This window comes from Rhinoderma darwinii, chromosome 13, assembly GCF_050947455.1.
Source record: "Rhinoderma darwinii isolate aRhiDar2 chromosome 13, aRhiDar2.hap1, whole genome shotgun sequence".
Lineage (NCBI taxonomy): Eukaryota > Metazoa > Chordata > Amphibia > Anura > Rhinodermatidae > Rhinoderma > Rhinoderma darwinii.
Genome location: NC_134699.1, coordinates 62,238,207 through 62,258,410, shown reverse-complemented (window position 1 = coordinate 62,258,410; position 20,204 = coordinate 62,238,207). Strand labels below are relative to the sequence as shown.

The window sequence follows — 20,204 nt, the reverse complement described above, 5'->3', positions numbered from 1 at the left end:
TCCAGACAATTACCCCTCCTCCACCAAATGCTACAGTAGACACTATGCATTCCGGTAGGTCATGTTCTCCTGGCAGCCGCCAAACCCAGATTCCTCCATCAGACAGTGAGCCGTAATTCATCACCCCAGGAAAAACGCTGCTCCAGAGTCCAGTGACGACGTGCTTTACATCACTCCAGCTGCCACTTGACATTGTGCACGATGATCTTAGGCTTGTGTGCAGCCACCAGGGAAACCCATTTCATAAAGCTCCGGACAATGTCTTTGCATTGCAGGACGTAGGGGGTCTTAGGCTATGTTCACACGGAATCCGCAGCAAATAGTACGGTTGTGCTGCGCATATTGCTTCAGAAACGCTGCGGATTTAGCGTGAAGCCTCGTGTGCACCTGTGGTTTTTAATCTGTTTGTGTGGGTACCCAGCCTAAGGTCTCCTGGGCACGTTTTGGTTAAAAAAAAACGCCTCTAAAGAAAATCAAGTGTTTTAGGAAAATGGTACCTTTTTTTTTTGCGTTTTTTCAAAAAAACGTGTTTTACTACCTGTTTTTTTTTAGGTGGCGTTTTTCACATTGCTTATCGTGATTCAAAGATCATGTGATGCAAAGATTCCTCTTTGCAACACATGATTTCTTCTCAACAACGCCACCAAAAACGCCATATAAACAGCCACGCACCTTGACACGTGTTTTTTTTGAAGAGGAAACAAAAAAAAAACCTATGGAGGACTATGGGAAATAAACGCCTTTATATACTGGCAAAAAACGCCAAAGCTATGCTTTGATGCGATTTTGAAAAAACAGCACTGAGCCAAAAAAAAAACTAAGAACAAATTAAAAAAAACAGCAACTAAACAAAATGACGATTTCAGTGCGTTTCGTATTTTACTATTGACTTCAAAATAACATCTGGCCGCAGCGTTTTTTGCTACAAATAATTGGTGTTTTTCCTAAAAACGCTGCGGGAAGCCAAATTAAAGGGGTTATATAAGATCCGAAAAAACATGGAACAGCGCCACTCTCCTCCTTGGCTGTGTCTGGTAGTGCAGCCTGGCTCACGAACAAGAGAGACGCTATTCCTGGAAGAAAGCCACCATGTTTTTTTAAATCTCATGCCACGCCATATAAGTGTTCACATCTGTAGTAGCCATCACACTCATTCACAACTTTTTTTCCAGGGCAGTCTCGTCCTATTTTTTTTCCAGTAATAAATTTAATTAAAATAACATTTTATTCCTCAGACTCCATTACAAGGATATGGCCATTTATAACACTGAGAATCTTTTTCCTTTTTTTTTTGGCGCCCGCCCACGTATATTTTCCCTGCCTGCACGATCCCAGAACCTAAAGATAAACGAAATTCATGATTGACAACAGAATCGTCCAGTAAAGCGTAACATAGTGGCGGGGATACCGAGGAATCCACCAATGGTATCGCTTGTGGGCGGGGTGGCGGCTGTTTCTTAGACACGTGTACAGGGGAACTAGGAAGTGCTGCATAGCGGCTCTGGTTAGGAGCTGGACAGGTGCGTGAAGCTACGGGGCGGGATGAAGTCCAAAATACATTGGTGACGGCGGCGTTTTGACCGCCGACTTTTTGTGTGTATGTGGTGTAACTGTGTTGTTTTGGCCCATAGGCCGCTGGTAATAATATTTCTGACTGAAAACCTTCGTTATTTGGGCTGTAGAGGGTCATGGGGTCATGTTGTCCCGTCACTTGCCTCCTGAACCCCTATAGATGTGTAAGGCAGTATATACATTATATACATGGCGTTTTTATATTCTAACCTCATAGACCAGGGCTATATGAGGTGGGAATGGAGTCGCCAGACGTTTTTTCTGCTTTGTGCGACATTTTTACCTCATAGATGTCGACGGAAATGTCGCTTTACTGTATGGAGGGCGACAGTCTAATCCCACGCAAGTGCTAGTCAGTTGTCGCGGTTAGTAGTCACCATTGAGTGGACATAAACCGGTCGGTTGCTACGGTATTGGGCTTACTTTTTCTGTAAGACTTTTTCTCACCATTTTTAAGATTTCCGCTTGCTGTCAGTGAATGTGAACATCCCTGTTTACATCTAGATACTTTAAACCCTATACTGAAAGCTCACAGCCGCAAATTTGTTGATGCTCCGTCTACATAAAGTGCGCTCCTTCTTGTGGGCCGAGGGCGATCTCCCGTGATTTTTTTTTTTTGGGATGGTTGTAAGGTGACTCCTGAGTTCCTATATTTTTTTTTTTTTTTTAACCTTTCCATAGGGAAACATTGAGGTTGCGGTAACCCGGTAGTTGTGCAGTGAATTGCAGTCATGGCCGTAAAATTGTTCAGTTTTGCCACTTTTTGTGGAAATCTTCATTGTCGCTTCCTGTGGCACATTCTCGCAAAACCGTGCATCTGTGGTGTGATATTTGCGAAAAGTTGCATCAAATTAACTGTGACGTGTGCCCCCCCCCATCCTGATCAGGTGATCGCACAGGTGCGCGGCTCGTTACAGTACAGCCGTCGAAGCCGTGTCCTGTTGTGATCGCACGATCAGGATTGATTCTCTGGAAAAAAACCGCTTTCAATTCACTGGCATCAAGCAGAGATCTGGAAAACGTAAGAATTGGTACGCAAACCATATTAAAAAGCTGCAAATCCGTTGTAATTAAAGAAAGTTTTTGTTTCTTTTCGGATTTGTGATTTATTTTTCCGGCAGAATCGCAGCGTATGTGCTTTATGCTGCAGGTATTACCCGCCTGGGGAAATATAACGGGGGATCTCGCAAAAGAAAAGAGCAGCAATTCCGCAGCATAAATTGACGTGTGGGTTTAAAGTCCGCACTGCAGGTCAATCTATGAACGGCTTCGCTGTGAACTTTTTCCGCCGTGTCTGGAGATTTGTCCAATTCTCATCCTCTTTGCTGCTGCTGTAAATGCTGCGGAATTTCTGCCCAGAATTCCGTTGTGGAAATTCCGTAAGTTTACGCTACGTGGGAACCCGGCCTAATGCCTTCTGTGTATCTGACGCCGGATCGAGCTGTTAAGTTCATAACTTACATGTGATGGATAAGAGGTGGATGATGCGTGGCCGAGACAACCAGGACCCCCTGTCACTGAAGTAGTCATTGCCACTGAGGGGTACAAGATACAGCTGCTCTGTATACAGGATATTAGGCAGCTGTATCTCAAGAAGTCAAAATAATTTTTAGTAAAAAATATTTAGAAAGTTGCACCAAACAGATATATATTTTTATATAATCTCTTGTTTTCAGAGGTGTAAGCAGCCCGCAGGTATAGCAGTATGATCACATACAAAGTCGAGCTCCACCTGCAAGCGCTCTCCTTCTTCCGGTCTGTTTCAGACGCCACTTCGGCCACGTTATACCTGCTAGAGTTTACTTTCTGCTCGGGCTTTTTTTCTTTTGCACTATTTGATTTTGTTTCTTTAGTTTTTGTTTTTTATTTCAATTTTTCTCCACCACAAGTTCCTTTACGCCAGATGTCTCATTATGTCCAATGGCATTGCTAAAATTCTCGTAACCCGTTTTATTTTAGCGGTTAAGGACAAAGCGCCTTTTTTTTTTCCTTCGCCATAGCCATGTGCGGTTGTTTTTTTTACGTATTTGTATTTTTTAATGGCACCAGTTTGTGGTTCACCATGTGGTATAAATGACATGAGGCGGATCGATATTACAAATGATATTTTAACGATAATTAGGTTTTTGTGTTGCCGCATTCCAAAACCTGTAACACTATTTATTTTTTTGGGGCAACCCCTTTGACTTTACAGCTTGGTGCGTGAAGTTTCTTCAAACCTCGATGTAGAGTTACGTCGTGGTGCAGGAAGGGGTTAATTGAGGCCATTATTTTCATTGTCTAAAGTTATGACGATCAACCGGAAAAGGTGATCTTTGAATTACACAATGATCATAGTTAATATTTGAACCAGGAAGATGACCCCACTCTGCGGCTTTCCAACTAGATCGCTGACATTCGGGTTTTGATCATGATTGACCGTAAAAAACAATGTTACGCAGTTCTAAAGCTTCTATAAGAAGAATATATTTGTTTTTGAACATGGCTTGCCCTATTCTTGGGGTTCGTGTGTTGCCAACATCCTCCTTGACTTTGAAGGATCAGGCTGCACATGGTTTGTTTATAATCGCGGAGACATAGCTCTTCATAGGAGCTGCATGCAGAAAACGGTAGCCGGTTTTTAATCCAGATTTGTATGCAACGTTGCCCAATTTTCTTAATTTATTTGCATTGGAGCAATGAACAGGTTGCAGAAGTGTACATACCCCTTAAAGTGTAACTGAACTTTTGACATGTCCGTTACATGTCAGTTTTTGATTGGTGGGGGCCCGAGCACTCCGACCCCTACTGATCGCTAAAAGGAAGCTGCAGAAGATCTCGGGTGAGCGCTGTGCCGCTTCATTTCTAAACTGGTTTCCTTGTTGTACAAATTCATAGACTTTTTCTATTGAGCCCGAACGCCACTCCGGGAAAAGCCGATCAGAACCGAAGCGGCACTGCACGTCTGCTGCTTAGTTTTTAGCGATTGGCGGTGGTCTCGGTGCTCGGACCCTCACTGAGCAAAACTTCTGACGTGTCAAGTGTTTTTTTTTTTTTTTTTGTTTTTGTTTTTTTTACGACTTTAGTCCCCTTTGAAGGGACTGATGATTTTTCGTGTCATCACGAATAACATACAATATATTGCTACATTGCACTTGGAAAAATAAACCTGTCCACTCTGGCTTTCCTTTTTTTTTCCCTGACCTGTGCACACCTCTATAGCCCTCTCAAGCCCCATGCACACGACCGTATTTTTCATCCGTAATTACGAACTTTTTTTTTTTTTTTTTGTGCTACGTACACTTTTACGGATGGGTGTCTGACGTAGAAATGATAGAACGTGTCCTTTTGTTTTTTGGCCATAATTATGGCACGGACTCCACCATAGAAGTCTATGGGCGCCTCTGTAATGACGGATGTGTAGATGTCCGTAATTACGTAAGCATTGCTACGCCACGCCAAGGGATTACCCTAGATTCCTCCCTTTTTTTTTTTTTTTTTGTGTCCATAAATACAGATGCAATATGGACCGTATTTATGGATAGATAAAAAATCCGGACGCCTTATCCTGGGGCCGCTGTGTTTTCTTCATTGTTTTAGCAATCGGATCTGCTTTGCACCCCGGAAAACGTACAATCCTCACTATTCATCCTCGGCCACTTTCTAGTCTTGTTTTCTGTGCGGTGCGACCTCTCCGTAGTGGTGTAACGTGCTGATGAATAGTTGGATGAAGTTGTTTTATTGCTGTGGACTTCTGGCTTTCTGCTCTGGTGTCAACATCAGGATTTGTGTCTTGGTAACAGGTCTAATCGTACAGAAACCTCCTGATCCGTGTACTTATGTCTAGATCCTGCTCCGGCCGTTGTGCTGGTGTTTATATTCATAGGCTGCAGACGGGAGATGTAGGTGGAAAATCCTGTCGGATAACCTTACGGTGCCAGGGTCAGATAGGGTTAATCACGCAGGGGGAAGCTGGCCTAATCCAGGGACTATGTTGCGTAAGTCATGAAACATACACCGTTGTGGTGTGAAGACCTTCCAGCTGTAGTCAAACTACCAGTAAGGCACCTGATGGCAGGGGATGATGGGAGTTGTAGTTGCACAACTGGCCGCAAGATTTGTAAAACAATAATGCAAGTAAAAATTAATCTCCAGGGTTGCCAATCGTATTAAACTGAGGTTTTCTATTGATCCGCTCTCCGTCTCGGTGTTCTAGTGGGAGCGCACGTTCTCTTCATACTTGGTATGTATTATCTTTTACAATCCGTTCATCGAAGGTGAACTCTCACATTAATGATCAGTCTAAGGCCTTATTCACACGCTGTGTTTTTTTTGCGCGTTGCAGTTGCGTGTCATCAGTATGTGCTGCGTGATTTTCACGCTTATGACACGCGGTTTTTATGTTTACAAACCTAAAAGCAGGAGGTGCTTTTATGTTTTCATTCATTTATTTTACAACTGTTGTGCGAATCATGCGCAGCACATGGAAGTGCTTCCGTGTGCCGTGCGTGATTTTCACGCACCTGTTGACTTCAATGGGTGCGTGATGTGCGAAAAACGGCCAAGTACAGGACATGTCGTGAGTTTTACGCAGCAGACACACACCATGAAAATCACGGACTGTCCGAACGGCCGCATTCACGAACGTGCGACGTGCGTGATTTTCAAGCGCGTATCACGGACGTAATACACGTTTGTGTGAATAAGGCCCAAGAGTATGTTCACACAACCTATTTTCAGCTGTTTGCGGGGGCTGAACGCCTCAACATTTGCCCATTGATTTCAATGGGAAAAACGGCGTTGCGTTCCCACGGGGCATTTTTTACACGGCCCTTTTTAAAAAATGGCGCGTAAAAAAAAAAAAAAAAGCTATTCACTTCTTCAGCCGTTTTTGGAACAGTTTTTCATTGACTCACTAGAAAAACAGCTCCAAAAAACGGCTGAATATCAGAGGCTGCTTTCCCTTGAAAACCGCTCCGTTTTTTTAAGCGTGTGAACATAGCCATAGGCCTAGTTTTACGTTGTGTTTTTTGCAGGCAGAAAAAAAAAAACTGCCACCACATCCGTTCAGGAATCGAATGCAAAAAGCGCTCAAACCGAGCCCCGCAGGTTTTTCTGCTTCTCATTGATTTCAATGGGAGGTCAGAGGTGGAGACAGCTCGGAGAGCAGGCTGCTTCTTCTTTCCACAAGCTGGGGGGGGGGGGGACGCTTCTGCATCTCATTACAATCAATGGGGCTATTCGGGCCAATTCCTATGCAGTTTCCGCGTCAAAATCACCACCGCAAAACTCTGTGTGAACGGACCTCAAGGAATCTTTCAGCAGTTTGTCTTCAATTCCTTAACATTTCCTTTGCGTATTTTATTTGGCAGTGACTGATGGGAAATACTCAGTAAATCCTGCGTTCAGCCGCAGCTCCGTCCCTTCATTATCTTATATGAATCTAGCTTCGTTCATCTCACAGCCTGTGTTTAAAAATAAGTGAAAGGTTCTCGTACTGTTAAGTACTCTGTCAGGAAAATGTCTGAAATTTCTTCTGAATCCCACAGAAAATCCCGCTTTATTATTATGCTGTGCAGACCCCTATAGAGACAGATGAGTGGTCTGGGAAGTTCCTGGTTACAGCAGTGGACCCCTGAGCTGGAGATGTCGTCCTCTAGAGGTCATGATAGAGACTGCGGGAACGTGCTCCTCCGGGTGACATGATGACACACAATGGGGACCAAGTTCTGGGCTTTTGGGACATCAGGGACCTGAGCGCCTCATCTCTGAGGACGACCGTGTAAATTCTCCTGAGATCTTCAGCCTGTTTGTTCTGCAGTAAAACCTATACAGACCCTATGCCCTGAATGATATTGCGGACATCTAGCATTGTGGATAACTGATCTTTATCAGGCTCTGTTCACACCGGTTTTTATTAATTACGTTCAGCATAGGTGTCGAATGTATCTATAGGGCCCCATGCACCCAGCAAAAACCAAATGAGTGTTTTTAAAAAAATGGAAGCTTATTGGCGGCACGTGCCGCTTTATGGCGTACATCGCAGCCTTCCGCCATCGATGGATGGAAAAAGCAAAGTGTGAATAGAGCCTTAGGCCCGGGTTTCCACGTAACGTATTCCGCGAAGTGGGTGAGATTAAGTAAATCATGCCCACTCCGCAGAAAAAAATTCCGCAGCATAAACGTTAATAAATTGACCGGCGGTCTGGAATTTGATTCTGCAGCACGACAATTTATGCTGCGTTTTCATAGATTTTTCTGCTGCGGGTTTTCCCTATTGAATTCAATGGGGATGCAAAACCTGCAACAAAAAGCCAAGTGTTGCGAATTTTACGGCGTATTCGCAGCGTGTACGCAGCAAAAATTGCAACGCCGGAAAAAACAAACAGTTACCCAGAACACCCTCCTCCTTCGTGCAGTCCGGCCTCCTGGGATGACGACGTATCCCAATCACAGGCTGCAGCGTCACATGAAACGTCATCCCAGGAGGCCGGGGCGGACGTCAGAGGAGGGAGGGCTAAGTGTGCGCTATATGACGCAGTAGAATCTCCGTCCCCAAAAAATTGCACCAGAATTTTTTCGATTGCAAAGTCCTGCCGTTTCTAGGTCGGATACACTGCGTTTTTTTTACCCGGCATTTACTTGTAGTCATAGATCGTATATTGATTTTATGTATCGGCTTCTATGTGTAAATGGACATCTGACAACCAACATGGCCGGGACTCCTGCATGGTATATATCTTTACAAAGCTATTTTATTAGGGCACATTCAGACATGGAATTGCTGCAGAATTCCGCTGCGGACAGTGCGCAGCGGAAATCTGCAGCAGCTGTATTTGACATTTATTTCTATACTTTTATAGTTGAGTTCAGACGTTGCGGAAAATAACTGTGTGGAATTCAGGCTGCGGTGCAGAATTTTCCCTCCGCAGCAGCTCATTACATTGCGGAGAATCACCGGAATTTCACTGCAGATTTCAGCCTTTGCCATGCAAAAACTGAAATCTGTGGCAAGTCCGCTGTGATATCCGGAACGTCTGAATTACCTGTCAAATATGCAAATGTTGCTGCAGATTCGTTGTGTAATTGCCACGAATTTGCACCAACATTTGCAGCAGAAAAACTCTGCCACGTGTTAACGTGTCCTTATAGTTGCATTGATTACAGAACGCTTTGCCTGTATTTTATGTAATAATAATTCATTATCTTCATTTTTCCTAAGGACCTGAAAATGATTGAAGGATACAGTCCCGTAGTACAGTCCCTCTTAGGGACGTTGTTCACGTGGGGCCTGACTGCAGCTGGATCTGCCTTGGTTTTTGTCTTCTATACTGGACAGGTAGCGGTTTTAATATTTTATATTTACACTAACAATCTGATTTGATGGACTACACTAATGACTATTGTATAACGACCGGTTCCCTAGTTACATTCTTATCGGTTTTGCTCCCATTAGGGAGAGATCCGATAAACTTGCAGGGATGCAATGAATTTTAAGGAGTAAATAAAGGTGATCCATTGAGTAATTAAGATATACGGTATATCTTTCCAATATGCTTTCTGTATCCGTTTCTTATTTCAAGATCTCTGCTTGCTGTCATTCCATAGGATTTTTCTATGGTTTACTACCAGTATTCTGTCCTGGTTCATATAACGATTACGCAGATGCACGCCTCGTTATAAGACGCAGTAATGAACCATTCACCTGTGTGAGCTTCACATGACCAGGACGGAGTATTATCCACCGAAGTATATGACCGCAAGCAAAGATCTGGAAAACCGTGAGGAATTGATACAGAAAGTGTATTGAAAAAGTGTATAACTTGCAACCTTTTATTTGGTGAAACCGGAATATCCCTTTAAATGTCGGCTCTCTGCAAAAATACGTTTTTCCAAGAAGCATTTATTAGGGAATTGCCTGCTCTGCAGTTCTCTAGGAGTTGTCGTCCCTTATGTAAATTAAGCGGTGACCACGGCAGATCATACAGGATGACGGGGATCGGCTGTCGACACCTGGCGCGTGCGTTGCCGGTTGCTATGCCAATTCCGTTAGATGTTTTATTTTACTGAAAGCCGAAAGACTCAGATTTCAGTGAATGGTTCACTTGGAAAACGCGAGTTTCCCTCTCCGACGCTTCGTTACTTGTTCGAGATCTTCACAATGTGCCGCTGATTCGACCTTTTTTGCTTTCAATTGTTTTCTTTCTATTCAAAATGGTTTTTTATGGTTTTCCATGTCGGGACAAATTTCTGTATATTTATTAACACTTGAACAGAAATCCAAGTCAATAACCAGATTACCCACGCACCACTGCTGCCACCCGCTTTTTCCTAGTTTCCGACTATGTAATGCCATTGATTGGCTACCTGCCGTCTCCAGGATGACATCACTATTGTGATCTATTTATAAAGCAGTGTTTCGTGTGCTCCGCACAGCTGAGAAGTTATTCCTGCATGCCCGAACGTTTTCTCTGCGCATCTATAAATACGTCTGTAATTTTGGCATGTGTTGTGCCCAAGATGTGATGTTTTTCTGTCATGCGCTGCTTCCGATGTCAGAATTGAGATTGTGGGGCCAAAACCGCAGTGATTCTGAGATTTTCATAGCGCATAGCACATTTTTGATCCCTAAGGCCCCATGCATACGACAGTAAAACCACGGACCGTACTACGCTACGGATGGGTGTCCGTGCCGTAGAACCGTGCCGGGAATTATGGAGCATGTCCTATTTTACGGGCCCTGCTCCCATACGTTGTATGGAAGCACGGCCCAAAAAAATGCGGGCGGCAGTCACCGGCCGTGCCCGCAATCACGGGCTGTGGTTACGGGCACGGACATGTGCATGGGGCCTATCAGTAATAACTAGTGCAGTAAAATTCCTTACAGCAAATCTCCAGTTGTGAGCATAAAATGACATATAAGTCAGTATCTATAGGTGATGCTTACCTGCTATTTATTTTCTACACTGCTTGCTCCTTGGCTGCTTTTTAGCTCGGCTACATTAGGACAGAGCTGTGATCAGTGACTACAATTTAGCTACAGTGTCTTCTGGTAGTCTGAGACACACCTCCTGTCTAATCATTGGTTCAGGCTGCTGCACTCTCCTCCCCACTGCAGCTCTGCCTCTTCTGATTGGCTGATGTGTATAAACACAAGTCTATCACAAGCTCACCGGGAAGTTAGTGCATGGAGAGCTGATTTCTGAGGCCCCGTGCACACGACCGTAAACTTGATCCATAATTGCGGATCGCGATACGGATACATTTATTTCCATGTCGTGAATTTACGGGAAGGTGTCCAGGCTGTAGAGGAGCTGAAAAAATAGGACGTCCTATATTTTGATTTTTGCGGACTGTGCTCCTGTACTTTATAATAGGACTACGGCACGCGAATGCAGGTGACCGTCCGTGGCTGTCCATGCCTTATAGAAAGGGAGCAGAAATATTATGAATTGTAGCCTACCAAATTACCACTAAGAAAAAGATGAACTTCAGGTAATTGCTACAAATGTGCCGAGGTTAATGAGCTGCTAAGGGGAGCCTGGCGGATCGCTGTGAGGCCGTATTTAGATGAGTGTCCGTTTTGCGTCCGCTAAAAACTAACCGTGTTTCATGCATTTCTATTCCGTGCGGCCTCTGTTTTTGTCATTGATTCTGCACCCATAGACTTCGTTTTTGCTGACGTCGTCGCCCATTGTACTAAAATAGGACATGCAGTGAGTTTCATGCAACGGACAGAAGTTGCGTGAAAAATCACGTGTCTGTGTGTGTGTCTGTGTATAGTCCCGTTTAATTTGCACGGGTCCGTGTGCTGTGTTATTTCTACAGACCTCACACGGAAGTAAAATTCGTTCGTCTGAGAGATCTAGGGCCGAAACCTCGAATTGCATAAGTGCCGCACAACAGAAGAGCTGTGTGGTTCGTGTGACTGACTCAATTTTTTTATTTTTTTTTCTCCCATGACTTGAGCATGGGATCTCCATTGCCGGCTGTGGAAAGCCGTGCCGCATGAGACTTTCTAACAGTGACTAAAAAGCTGACAAGTTTCGATTTTTTTTTTGTGACTGTTGCGTTGACGGCTCGTTAGGGAGACCACACAGACCATCATAAGTGGCGGTTTTGCAAGCCACATGTGTAGCCCTAGCCGCGCTCTGGCATGATAGGCGCCTGATCATCATATTCTTGATTACTGAATTAAAATAAAATCTGCCACTTTAGGGCAAAATTTTCGATGTGGAATCGGCACGAAATCTGCCATAAAATACAGTACACGTGAATGGGGCTTAGACGTGGAATACGTGGCAAAAACCCCATGTGACTGTACGCAGCTTTAATAAGTTTTTTTTTCACAGTGTGAACCCAGTCTAAAGGGGGTTTTACACTGAGCAATTATTGGGCAAACGATTGTTCATAGAAAGCTCCTTTCCAATAATTACCCTGTGAAAAACCCCCTTCATCTGCTGATAGTAAAATATAGTTGTCGGCAGCGCGTCCTGGTGTGTAAATGGGGAGACTCGCTGCCGACATAATGGAAATGTATGGGGACGAGCGATCAGAGTAACGAGTGCTCGTCCCCATCCAGAGCTCCTTGTGACCGGAGCAAACGAGCGCCGATCAACGATCTGTCTCGTTAATCGGCGCTCGTTGCACCGGCCAAAATCTGCCGGTGTAATAGGGGCTTAAAGGGAACCTGTCACCAGCATTTGACCTATTAAGCCAGCACTACCGAGTGGTAGAGGGTGAAAAATAATTTCTATATAACCTATAATTATCTTCTTAGTCGGCTCTGTAGCTTTAGTATTCAGTTTCTTAGTGTTCCCACACCGTATGCTAATGAGCAGAAAAGAGTCAAATCTTCGTTTGAAAAGAGTCAAATCTTCGTTTGAAAAGAGTCAAATCTTCGTTTGAAAAGAGTCAAATCTTCGTTTGAAAAGAGTCAAATCTTCGTTTGAAAAGAGTCAAATCTTCGTTTGAAAAGAGTCAAATCTTCGTTTGAAAAGAGTCAAATCTTCGTTTGAAAAGAGTCAAATCTTCGTTTGAAAAGAGTCAAATCTTCGTTTGAAAAGAGTCAAATCTTCGTTTGAAAAGAGTCAAATCTTCGTTTGAAAAGAGTCAAATCTTCGTTTGAAAAGAGTCAAATCTTCGTTTGAAAAGAGTCAAATCTTCGTTTGAAAAGAGTCAAATCTTCGTTTGAAAAGAGTCAAATCTTCGTTTGAAAAGAGTCAAATCTTCGTTTGAAAAGAGTCAAATCTTCGCCTCCTTACTTTTGATTGACAGCTCCTCGCCTTCCCCCAGCACACTAAATCCCACGCTTGTGCATTGAGGTCCTCTTCTGGTGTGTGCGCACAAAGGGACACCGGATTATTACGATAAAAGGCGCGGAATGTTTGCAGACCGTTATTTGCAGTCGCATGAGGAGTTTAGGAGCGGGGATAACGGCAATGAACTTTTGATAGCAGCGGCCAGTGAGGGATCAGTAAAGTTCAACAAGTGAAATGCTGGTGACCGGTTCCCTTTAAGGCTGGTTTCACACCCACGTATAACAATGTATGTACAATAGACCTGGAATATCTCCATATTTACAGATCGTCACATCATCAGTAGTCCACCCTCCTTATAATATCCATAATACTGGTGTATCCGTGTTGTGACCTCCCTCCATAGTCTGTGATGGGCGTTTACGTCAGCAGTACGGATAAATGTAGCGCGTGCGGAGTATCTCATACACCCACTTCCCATAGATTAATATGATGCGTAGTCCGCTTTTAGTTCTGGTTTCGTTCTCCGCTTCTGACCTAGTTAGATCCTCCAGCAACATTCGGACATGATAACTTCTCCCCTAGTCCTGACCTTGTTCACAAGCTGAGAAACTTGTGTTTTGTATCCTCGCTGGCTTCCTTCGTATACTATGTTTGCTGCATACTGAATTACATGTCCTCTGCATTTCTGTCCAGTCAGGCTTGCAATCCATTTTGCCTGGGGGTCAGAATGACTCATTCAAGGTCAGAAGTGGGGAGCGGCATTCTGTGTTCCCATAGCAACTAGTCGACGTTTTCACTTTACTGCCGCTGCTCGGCTCTGGAAGTTGCAGCATGTATAAGAGGTTGCTATGGGAATACTATAGGTTATTCTGAAGTGGTTCCTAGAGGAACTCTGTCTCATCTTGGTTGTAGCCGCTGTACTTGCTGCTTATTTGTACATAGGGCTGCCCCGCTGCTTAAACGACCGCTCTCTCCTGTTTGCGCTGCTCTGTTGTAGAACGATGGCCGACATGTTACATGCTCGAAACTTTACGTTCTATTTTCTATGTGATCGATAAAGGCTACGTTGCGTATTTGGCGGCGGAAAATATGCAACAAAGCCGCAGGTAAAAAAATGCATCGGATGACTTTTTTTTTTTTTCCATCTTTCTCCCCCTGTAATAGGCAGATAAAATTCGCAACAGAAATTAACTTTTAAAATCTGCACCGCAGGTCCATTTACATGCCGAAAAATACTTCAGTGTGTACATGAGGTTTCCTGGACTCATTGACTATGCTGGTGCTGTATTACGCTGCCGATTTTCAGTGCGCAAATACGCGTGGCAAAACCGCATGCAATACGCATCGTGTGCATTGAGCCTAAGAGGCGTCTTATGCAATGACTAATAAACGCCGTCTTGTAGACCTTGCACTGTAGGGGCCTGCGGCACAATGTCGTAGTTTACTCTTCTCGCCAGTCTCTTATCTGCCGGGAGGATTAGTAAATTCCCCCGCCACCAAGAGATCCTTAGATAATGGGGTATCACTTGGAGGACGACTCCTCCGCGAGCCTTACTCAGACGATGCCGCTTGTCTCCCGAGATCTGAAGTCCACATTGTTCTCATAGAAAGTGACAAGGCCGAACAGAGTCCCTGACAGAACAATAATCCATGTGACGCTGGTGAGTCTTTCTGACACTCCGGCTTATAGACTGCAGTATGACTGGACCGTGCGTTAACCCCCTATGGTGCTAATGGTTTAAGGAGCTGATATTTCAGCACTGAACGTCGCAGATCTAGGCTGCCTTCAGATGCTGCAGCAGAGAGAGGGGATTATGTTTGCTATGAATCCGGGATTGAGCTGGGTGTCATATAATTTTAGCAATATTCAGGCTCCGCTAAATCCTTTGCAATGTTCAAACCCAATCCTAATTCTAATTTTACAGCGTGATGGTTCGCAGCAAAAATAAAGTAGTTTTATTTGTATTTTTTTATCGTAATTTATAGACTGTTTTAAGCTACTTTTGTGATTTGGTTTTTATACTATTGATTATTTTGGCTAGGGCTCTACTGCATCCTCCGAGGGTCAATGTTAAATTCTGTGATTTGGTGCAACGTGACTTTGATTTTTTTATTTTTTTTCTCCCATAAATGTTTTAGTAATCCTCAATTTTACTGCTATTCGAGGGCAATGCCACAGATTCTATGCTGAGATTTGATGGCTTAAAGTTAGGCCCTGTTCACATCACCTTATTTTTCTTTCCGTCGGAGGAGTGAGTCGGGAGAAGTCCCGTTTCATCCCGCTGTAAAGGCCGGCAGTAGGATGATTTCCTAGAAAGAGAAAATATCAGCTCCTATGTCAATGTATAGAATTTTTGTTTCATCCCTTCCCTTTTTCCCATCTCTTGGTTGAACTTGATGCACATGTCATTTTTTTTCCAACCGTACTGACTATGACGTCACCAAAACTCCCCTGGGTACAGCACTACATGCGGCACTGTGCCCGGGGAACCTTGTGGCATCACGGTTCATATATAGGCAGTGATGTATGGGGATCCCCAGCCAGGGCATAGCAAGTGCTCTTTCCGCGGACTCCATAATTTAAAGCCCCCTGACATCACTTCCTTTTTATATGGACCGTGACGTCAGGTTCTTCTTCTCCAGTCAGAGTCCCCGGCCAGAGCACTAACTGATGCTATTCCCGGGGACTTTGGCCCTGGGGAAACTACCAGAGGTATACATTATATAGTATACCTCTCACGTATGCCATACAGTTGTATCCAACACACGAAGGCTCCCATGTAAAATAAATAAATATCCCTTGGGATGGAATAATGTAGTCTACGATGTCATTCCATCCTCCAAAATTAAAGGTATACTGACCTTTACCAGCCAGACAGAGGCCAAAAGAACACTTTTTTTTTTTTTTCGCCTCCTTTTGGCTAATAGATCCTTATGAACACGTCTAGCCTGTACATTGGGAGATTTCCTGACGTATACCCTAAAAGTAGGGCTAAAATGGGATGTGAACCGGGCCTTACTGAGGCTGCACTACTGAGCTATTTTGGGGATTTCCTCTTCTGATATGTCCGGTTCAGTGTCAGGATCTTGTGTGGGTCCAAGTCACCATCCGCATCAATCTCTACATACTTCCCGGCTGTAGTATCTGTTATATGTCGTGTCGCTCCTGCCGTGGTGCTGTGGGATACAAAAAAAATAAAAAATCTACTTTTTGATTCGCAATGATCAGGCTGCTTGACAGTAACAACAAGCATCATTTTTGGTTGCCCTTGAAGCGTCCCAAATCCTCCCACGGATCCCACAATGCAGCTGCCTTCGACATGTAGACTTTATCATAGATGCACTGACGAGAGTTATACATCTGGCAAATGTTTCTCCGACTCCATCACCTGATTGGCAACTTACTGTACTGAGTATTATACTGTTTGTACCATCACTTCGTGTCCATTCATATTATTTTTGTGTTTTCCCACAGAGACGTATACTGGATGGAAGTTTGGGCTTTGCAGCTGGGGTGAGTGATTTCATGTTTGACCTCACGTGCATTTTTACATATTGTTACTCCACCCTCCCCCCTCAATAAAGAAGGGACAAGGACTACTTGTTGAAGCCTTGGGCTTCTTTCTTTCCCCAACATACCACAGATCAGGCCATGTTTTGGCTTTTACCTCCTATTTGGAGCACGTGGACAACCACTGTCCTGTTATTTGTGGTACTTTTCACTCCGATTCAGATTTTGTTGATTTTGGATAAAATAACATACTGTCCCTTTTAATCTGAATCGGGAAGTAAAAAAATGAACGGAAACAAGTGCACTAATTGTGGTCAATTATGGTGGTTTGAACGGTCATGTCGAAATTGTGTGGTACTAGATGAACCACTGATGGACTTAGTATTTTGTTTTTCTTTTTTTTTAATTTTTTTTTTTATTTTGTTTTAAATTTCTAAAAAAAAAATATTCACTTGTGCAGGGAAGGCACAATCATTGCCTTTCACAATCTATAATTTGAGGAATAGGAGGCATCTAATGGCAAAGATCTATGATTTGAAAATGCAGGGACGGATTCTGCATCTCCTCTGCCTGTCTTCTCCAGTGGAGCATTTTGGGTGACAGGGAGCTGATTATTTCTATGGAAAGCCGCCCTACAGCGCTACCTATATTCACTACCAGAAGAGTATATTGTCGCTATGTGTGTAATATGTCTGTATATTTTCTATAAACACTTGCAATAGTAGACCTGCCTACAGCAGAGGGTTTGTTTCTATAAAAAATATATGTAGATGGGTCACTACAGGGGGCTGAGGGGGTGCCGGTTTCTCCATGGGGCATGTGTTTTTTTTTCTCCTTGCTGCTTTTGCGTTTAACATTGAGCCGCTAGCATGGGGATGCTGGCGAACCAGACCTCCAAAGAAGGCTGTGTTAGGGGATTTTCTTGGCGCAGAGTTTGGGAGTCAAATTTTGGAAGGTATGAGGTACCACTGCTTGGCTTTTATTTCCCGGTACTGCTGTCTGCGGTATAGTTAAAGAATAATAAGGTTTTTTAAATGTAGAATTTGTGTAACTTTATAAGCTTTTATTTTTTTATTATTTTATAAAATACTCCAATGCCAGCCAACGGGGTGCCCTCGTCATCCATTCCTCTGACATGTCTGGTTGAAAATTTTATATAATTTTTTTTGGTTAGCAAAAATTAAGAGAATTGCTGATATTTTGCTTTGTGAATAAAGACCATGTATATTGTATAAAGCCTATATTCACCTCTTCCTATTGTGACTTGCATTTTGGGAAGTGGGGTCTTTACACCAGGCATTGTACAGTAACCAGATGTAGGAAGAACGAATTGTCCCCCCTGCATTATAGAAACTGAGCCAAGCTGTTCAACGTCTGTCTGTCAACAATCTTGTTGCCTTTTTCCAATAATAGACTGCAGAATTGTGAACTCAGCTCCGGACTGTAATGCTGAGTACAAGATATGTAATAAAATGTATCTACAAAGTTACAACTTTCTTTTTTTTTTAGATAGATAGATAGATAGATAGATAGATATGAGATAGATAGATAGATAGATAGATATTTGTATTTATGAAACTGGAAAAGGGGACAATTTTTTTTTTTATTTTTTTAAAATTTTTTTTATTAATCCAAGGTGACTAGCAAATTGTCGGAAAAGACTAGAGATGACTGCGGCTCATTCCGATCTGGTCTATGGGACTTAAAGGGTAACTAAACTTAAAAAAAAAAAAAGTCTTGGTTGGTGGAGGTCCGCACAATGAGATCCCCACCGATCGCTAAAGAGTATTGTTGTAACTGTTGCGCTTAGTCTTTGATTGGCTTTCCTCAGATACGGACCCATAGACTTCTCCTCTTTCTGAGCCCGTACGCCGCTCGCTCGGCTTTCTGAGAAAAGCCGATCAGAAACTAAGCGGCACGGTGCATATCCGAGTGCTTCTGCCGCTTTGTTTTAGCGGTCGGTGGGGGTCTCGGTGCTTGGACCCCCACCAATCAAAACTTCTGATCTGTCACTTTGATGTGTCAATAGTTTTTTCAAAGCTTAGTTACCCTTTAAAGCTCTTAGTCTTCTATTTGTAGCAGCGATCAGCCAGCTTGGATTACAAAATAGGGGATCACAGGATCCCTGCTCCCCCTATAAGTGACTCCCAGAGGCATTACTCCACCTATCAGACGAGTATGCCATGTCCTGTCACATGTATTGGCCTGATGAAGGCGTTGGTCCAATATTGAAACGCGTTGCCCTTATCTCCATTAAAACTAGTTATTTATTTGCTAACTACTCGTCGTCATTATCTTCACTAACAGCAGCGCCTCTCTTTAGGTCCTCTTACACATCAAAATGTGTATTGTTTTTAGTTTATTTTAATTGTTCCCTGTCACATGTATGGCCTCTCCCGGTTTTGTTTATGTATGAAAAAGAGAAGACACTTTGGATAAACTGGACCCTCTCATAGGAACCAAATAGCCTTTTTTTTGTTTGTTTACATTGACTAGATTTAATTTTTTATTTTTTGGTCTGTCTAATACGCTTTTGTGCTCCCCAGCTGAACCTCAATTCTTGGCTGGTATCTAAGTCTCCCTCTAATTTAAGTGACAAAGCTAATGAGAAAATCTATTCCTAAAGGGGTTGTCCATTAGTGAACAACTGATGACCTATCCACCGGATAGGTCATCGGTGCAGGTCCCACACCAGACTCCGCACCGTTAAGCCATTCCGGCTGCCTACGGGCACCAGACGTACACGCCAGAAGTAGTTGGCTCCGGCCACAGAACAGCAGCTGAGCTGCAGTATTCAAGTGAATAGGAGCAGAGCTGCAGTTCTGCAGCACGGCCGCCATGCAACGTACGGAGCCAACTGTTACGGCTCCATACATCACCTAATGTGCAATAACGTACGGTGCCCACAGGCCACCGGAGCGTCTGATCGATGCGGGGTCCGGGTGTCAGACCCACCGATCATATACTGATGACCTATTTGGTGGACAGCCCCTTTAATTATTATTCCAGGTGTCATTAGAAAAGTGCTTGTTTGACAATGATGAGACACGTTCCTGAGTTTCCTAGTGAGATAATTATTCTGAGCAGTGACTTTGCTGTCACTTTGTTCTGATGTGGCGGTGACCTTTTTAAATCACGCATTACTTTTATTTGCATATTCACTCCTGATATTTTTGCAAAGAACTGTTGTGTTCTGTATTTTTATTCGTTCATTCCTTCCATCCCTTGCAATGTGGGTGAGAGCTGTCGATGTCATTCTAAATTACTGATCCTACTCATTTCTGGAATCCGTGCCAAAAGATCCTTCAGCCAAAGCATAAAGTACATATAGTCCCTATATTAGATCAGTAATCTTGCCTACCAATTGGGATCCAACAATTGCAATGCTGACATAGTATTGCCCGTTACTATCTTTGAGTAGGGTTTTCCATAGTTTGACTACTCTAACTGTAAAGAACTCTTTCCTATATTGACACCTTTCTTCCACACGCAACGAATGTTCCCTGGTCCTCTTTCAAAGTCATAGGAAAGAACGGATTATACCTATTAATACGATCACCTCTACGGCATCTATTTGGTTTTTCCCAAGCTAAAAAAATTGGGCTTATTCAGCCTTTCATTGTAAGACACCTCCCATCTCATTTAATAAAGTCGCCCACCATTGAGCCCCCCTCTAGTTCTACTATGTTCTTTTTGCAATGTGGACCCCAGAACTGAATCCCATTGAAGATGTGGCCTTACAAGGGATTTATAGAGGGGAAATATTACATTTACATCACATGGTTTTTATACACCATAAAATCCTATTTGCTTTTGCAGTTGCTGCCTGACATTGAGTACTACTTGGCTTATTTGTAAGCAGAATACCCAGGTCCTTCTAT

At 43.4% G+C, this 20,204-nt stretch overlaps 1 protein-coding gene across 8 annotated transcripts in view; it reads left to right on the top strand.

Moving 5' to 3' along the window:
* The window catches only part of SLC39A11 (solute carrier family 39 member 11), a 367,218-nt gene that overhangs the window by 126,734 nt on the left and 220,280 nt on the right, over nucleotides 1–20,204 (top strand). For 3 of the 8 annotated variants that reach the window (XM_075845738.1, XM_075845737.1, XM_075845744.1), the window contains 2 exons: nucleotides 8,774–8,890; nucleotides 16,288–16,326. In XM_075845738.1, the coding sequence (XP_075701853.1) occupies nucleotides 8,774–8,890; nucleotides 16,288–16,326 (156 nt within the window). Of the gene's footprint in view, nucleotides 1–1,422; nucleotides 1,639–1,673; nucleotides 1,737–8,220; nucleotides 8,284–8,773; nucleotides 8,891–16,287; nucleotides 16,327–20,204 lie in introns of those variants that run through there. The other 5 variants (XM_075845742.1, XM_075845743.1, XM_075845741.1 and 2 more) reach the window with 5 other exon arrangements.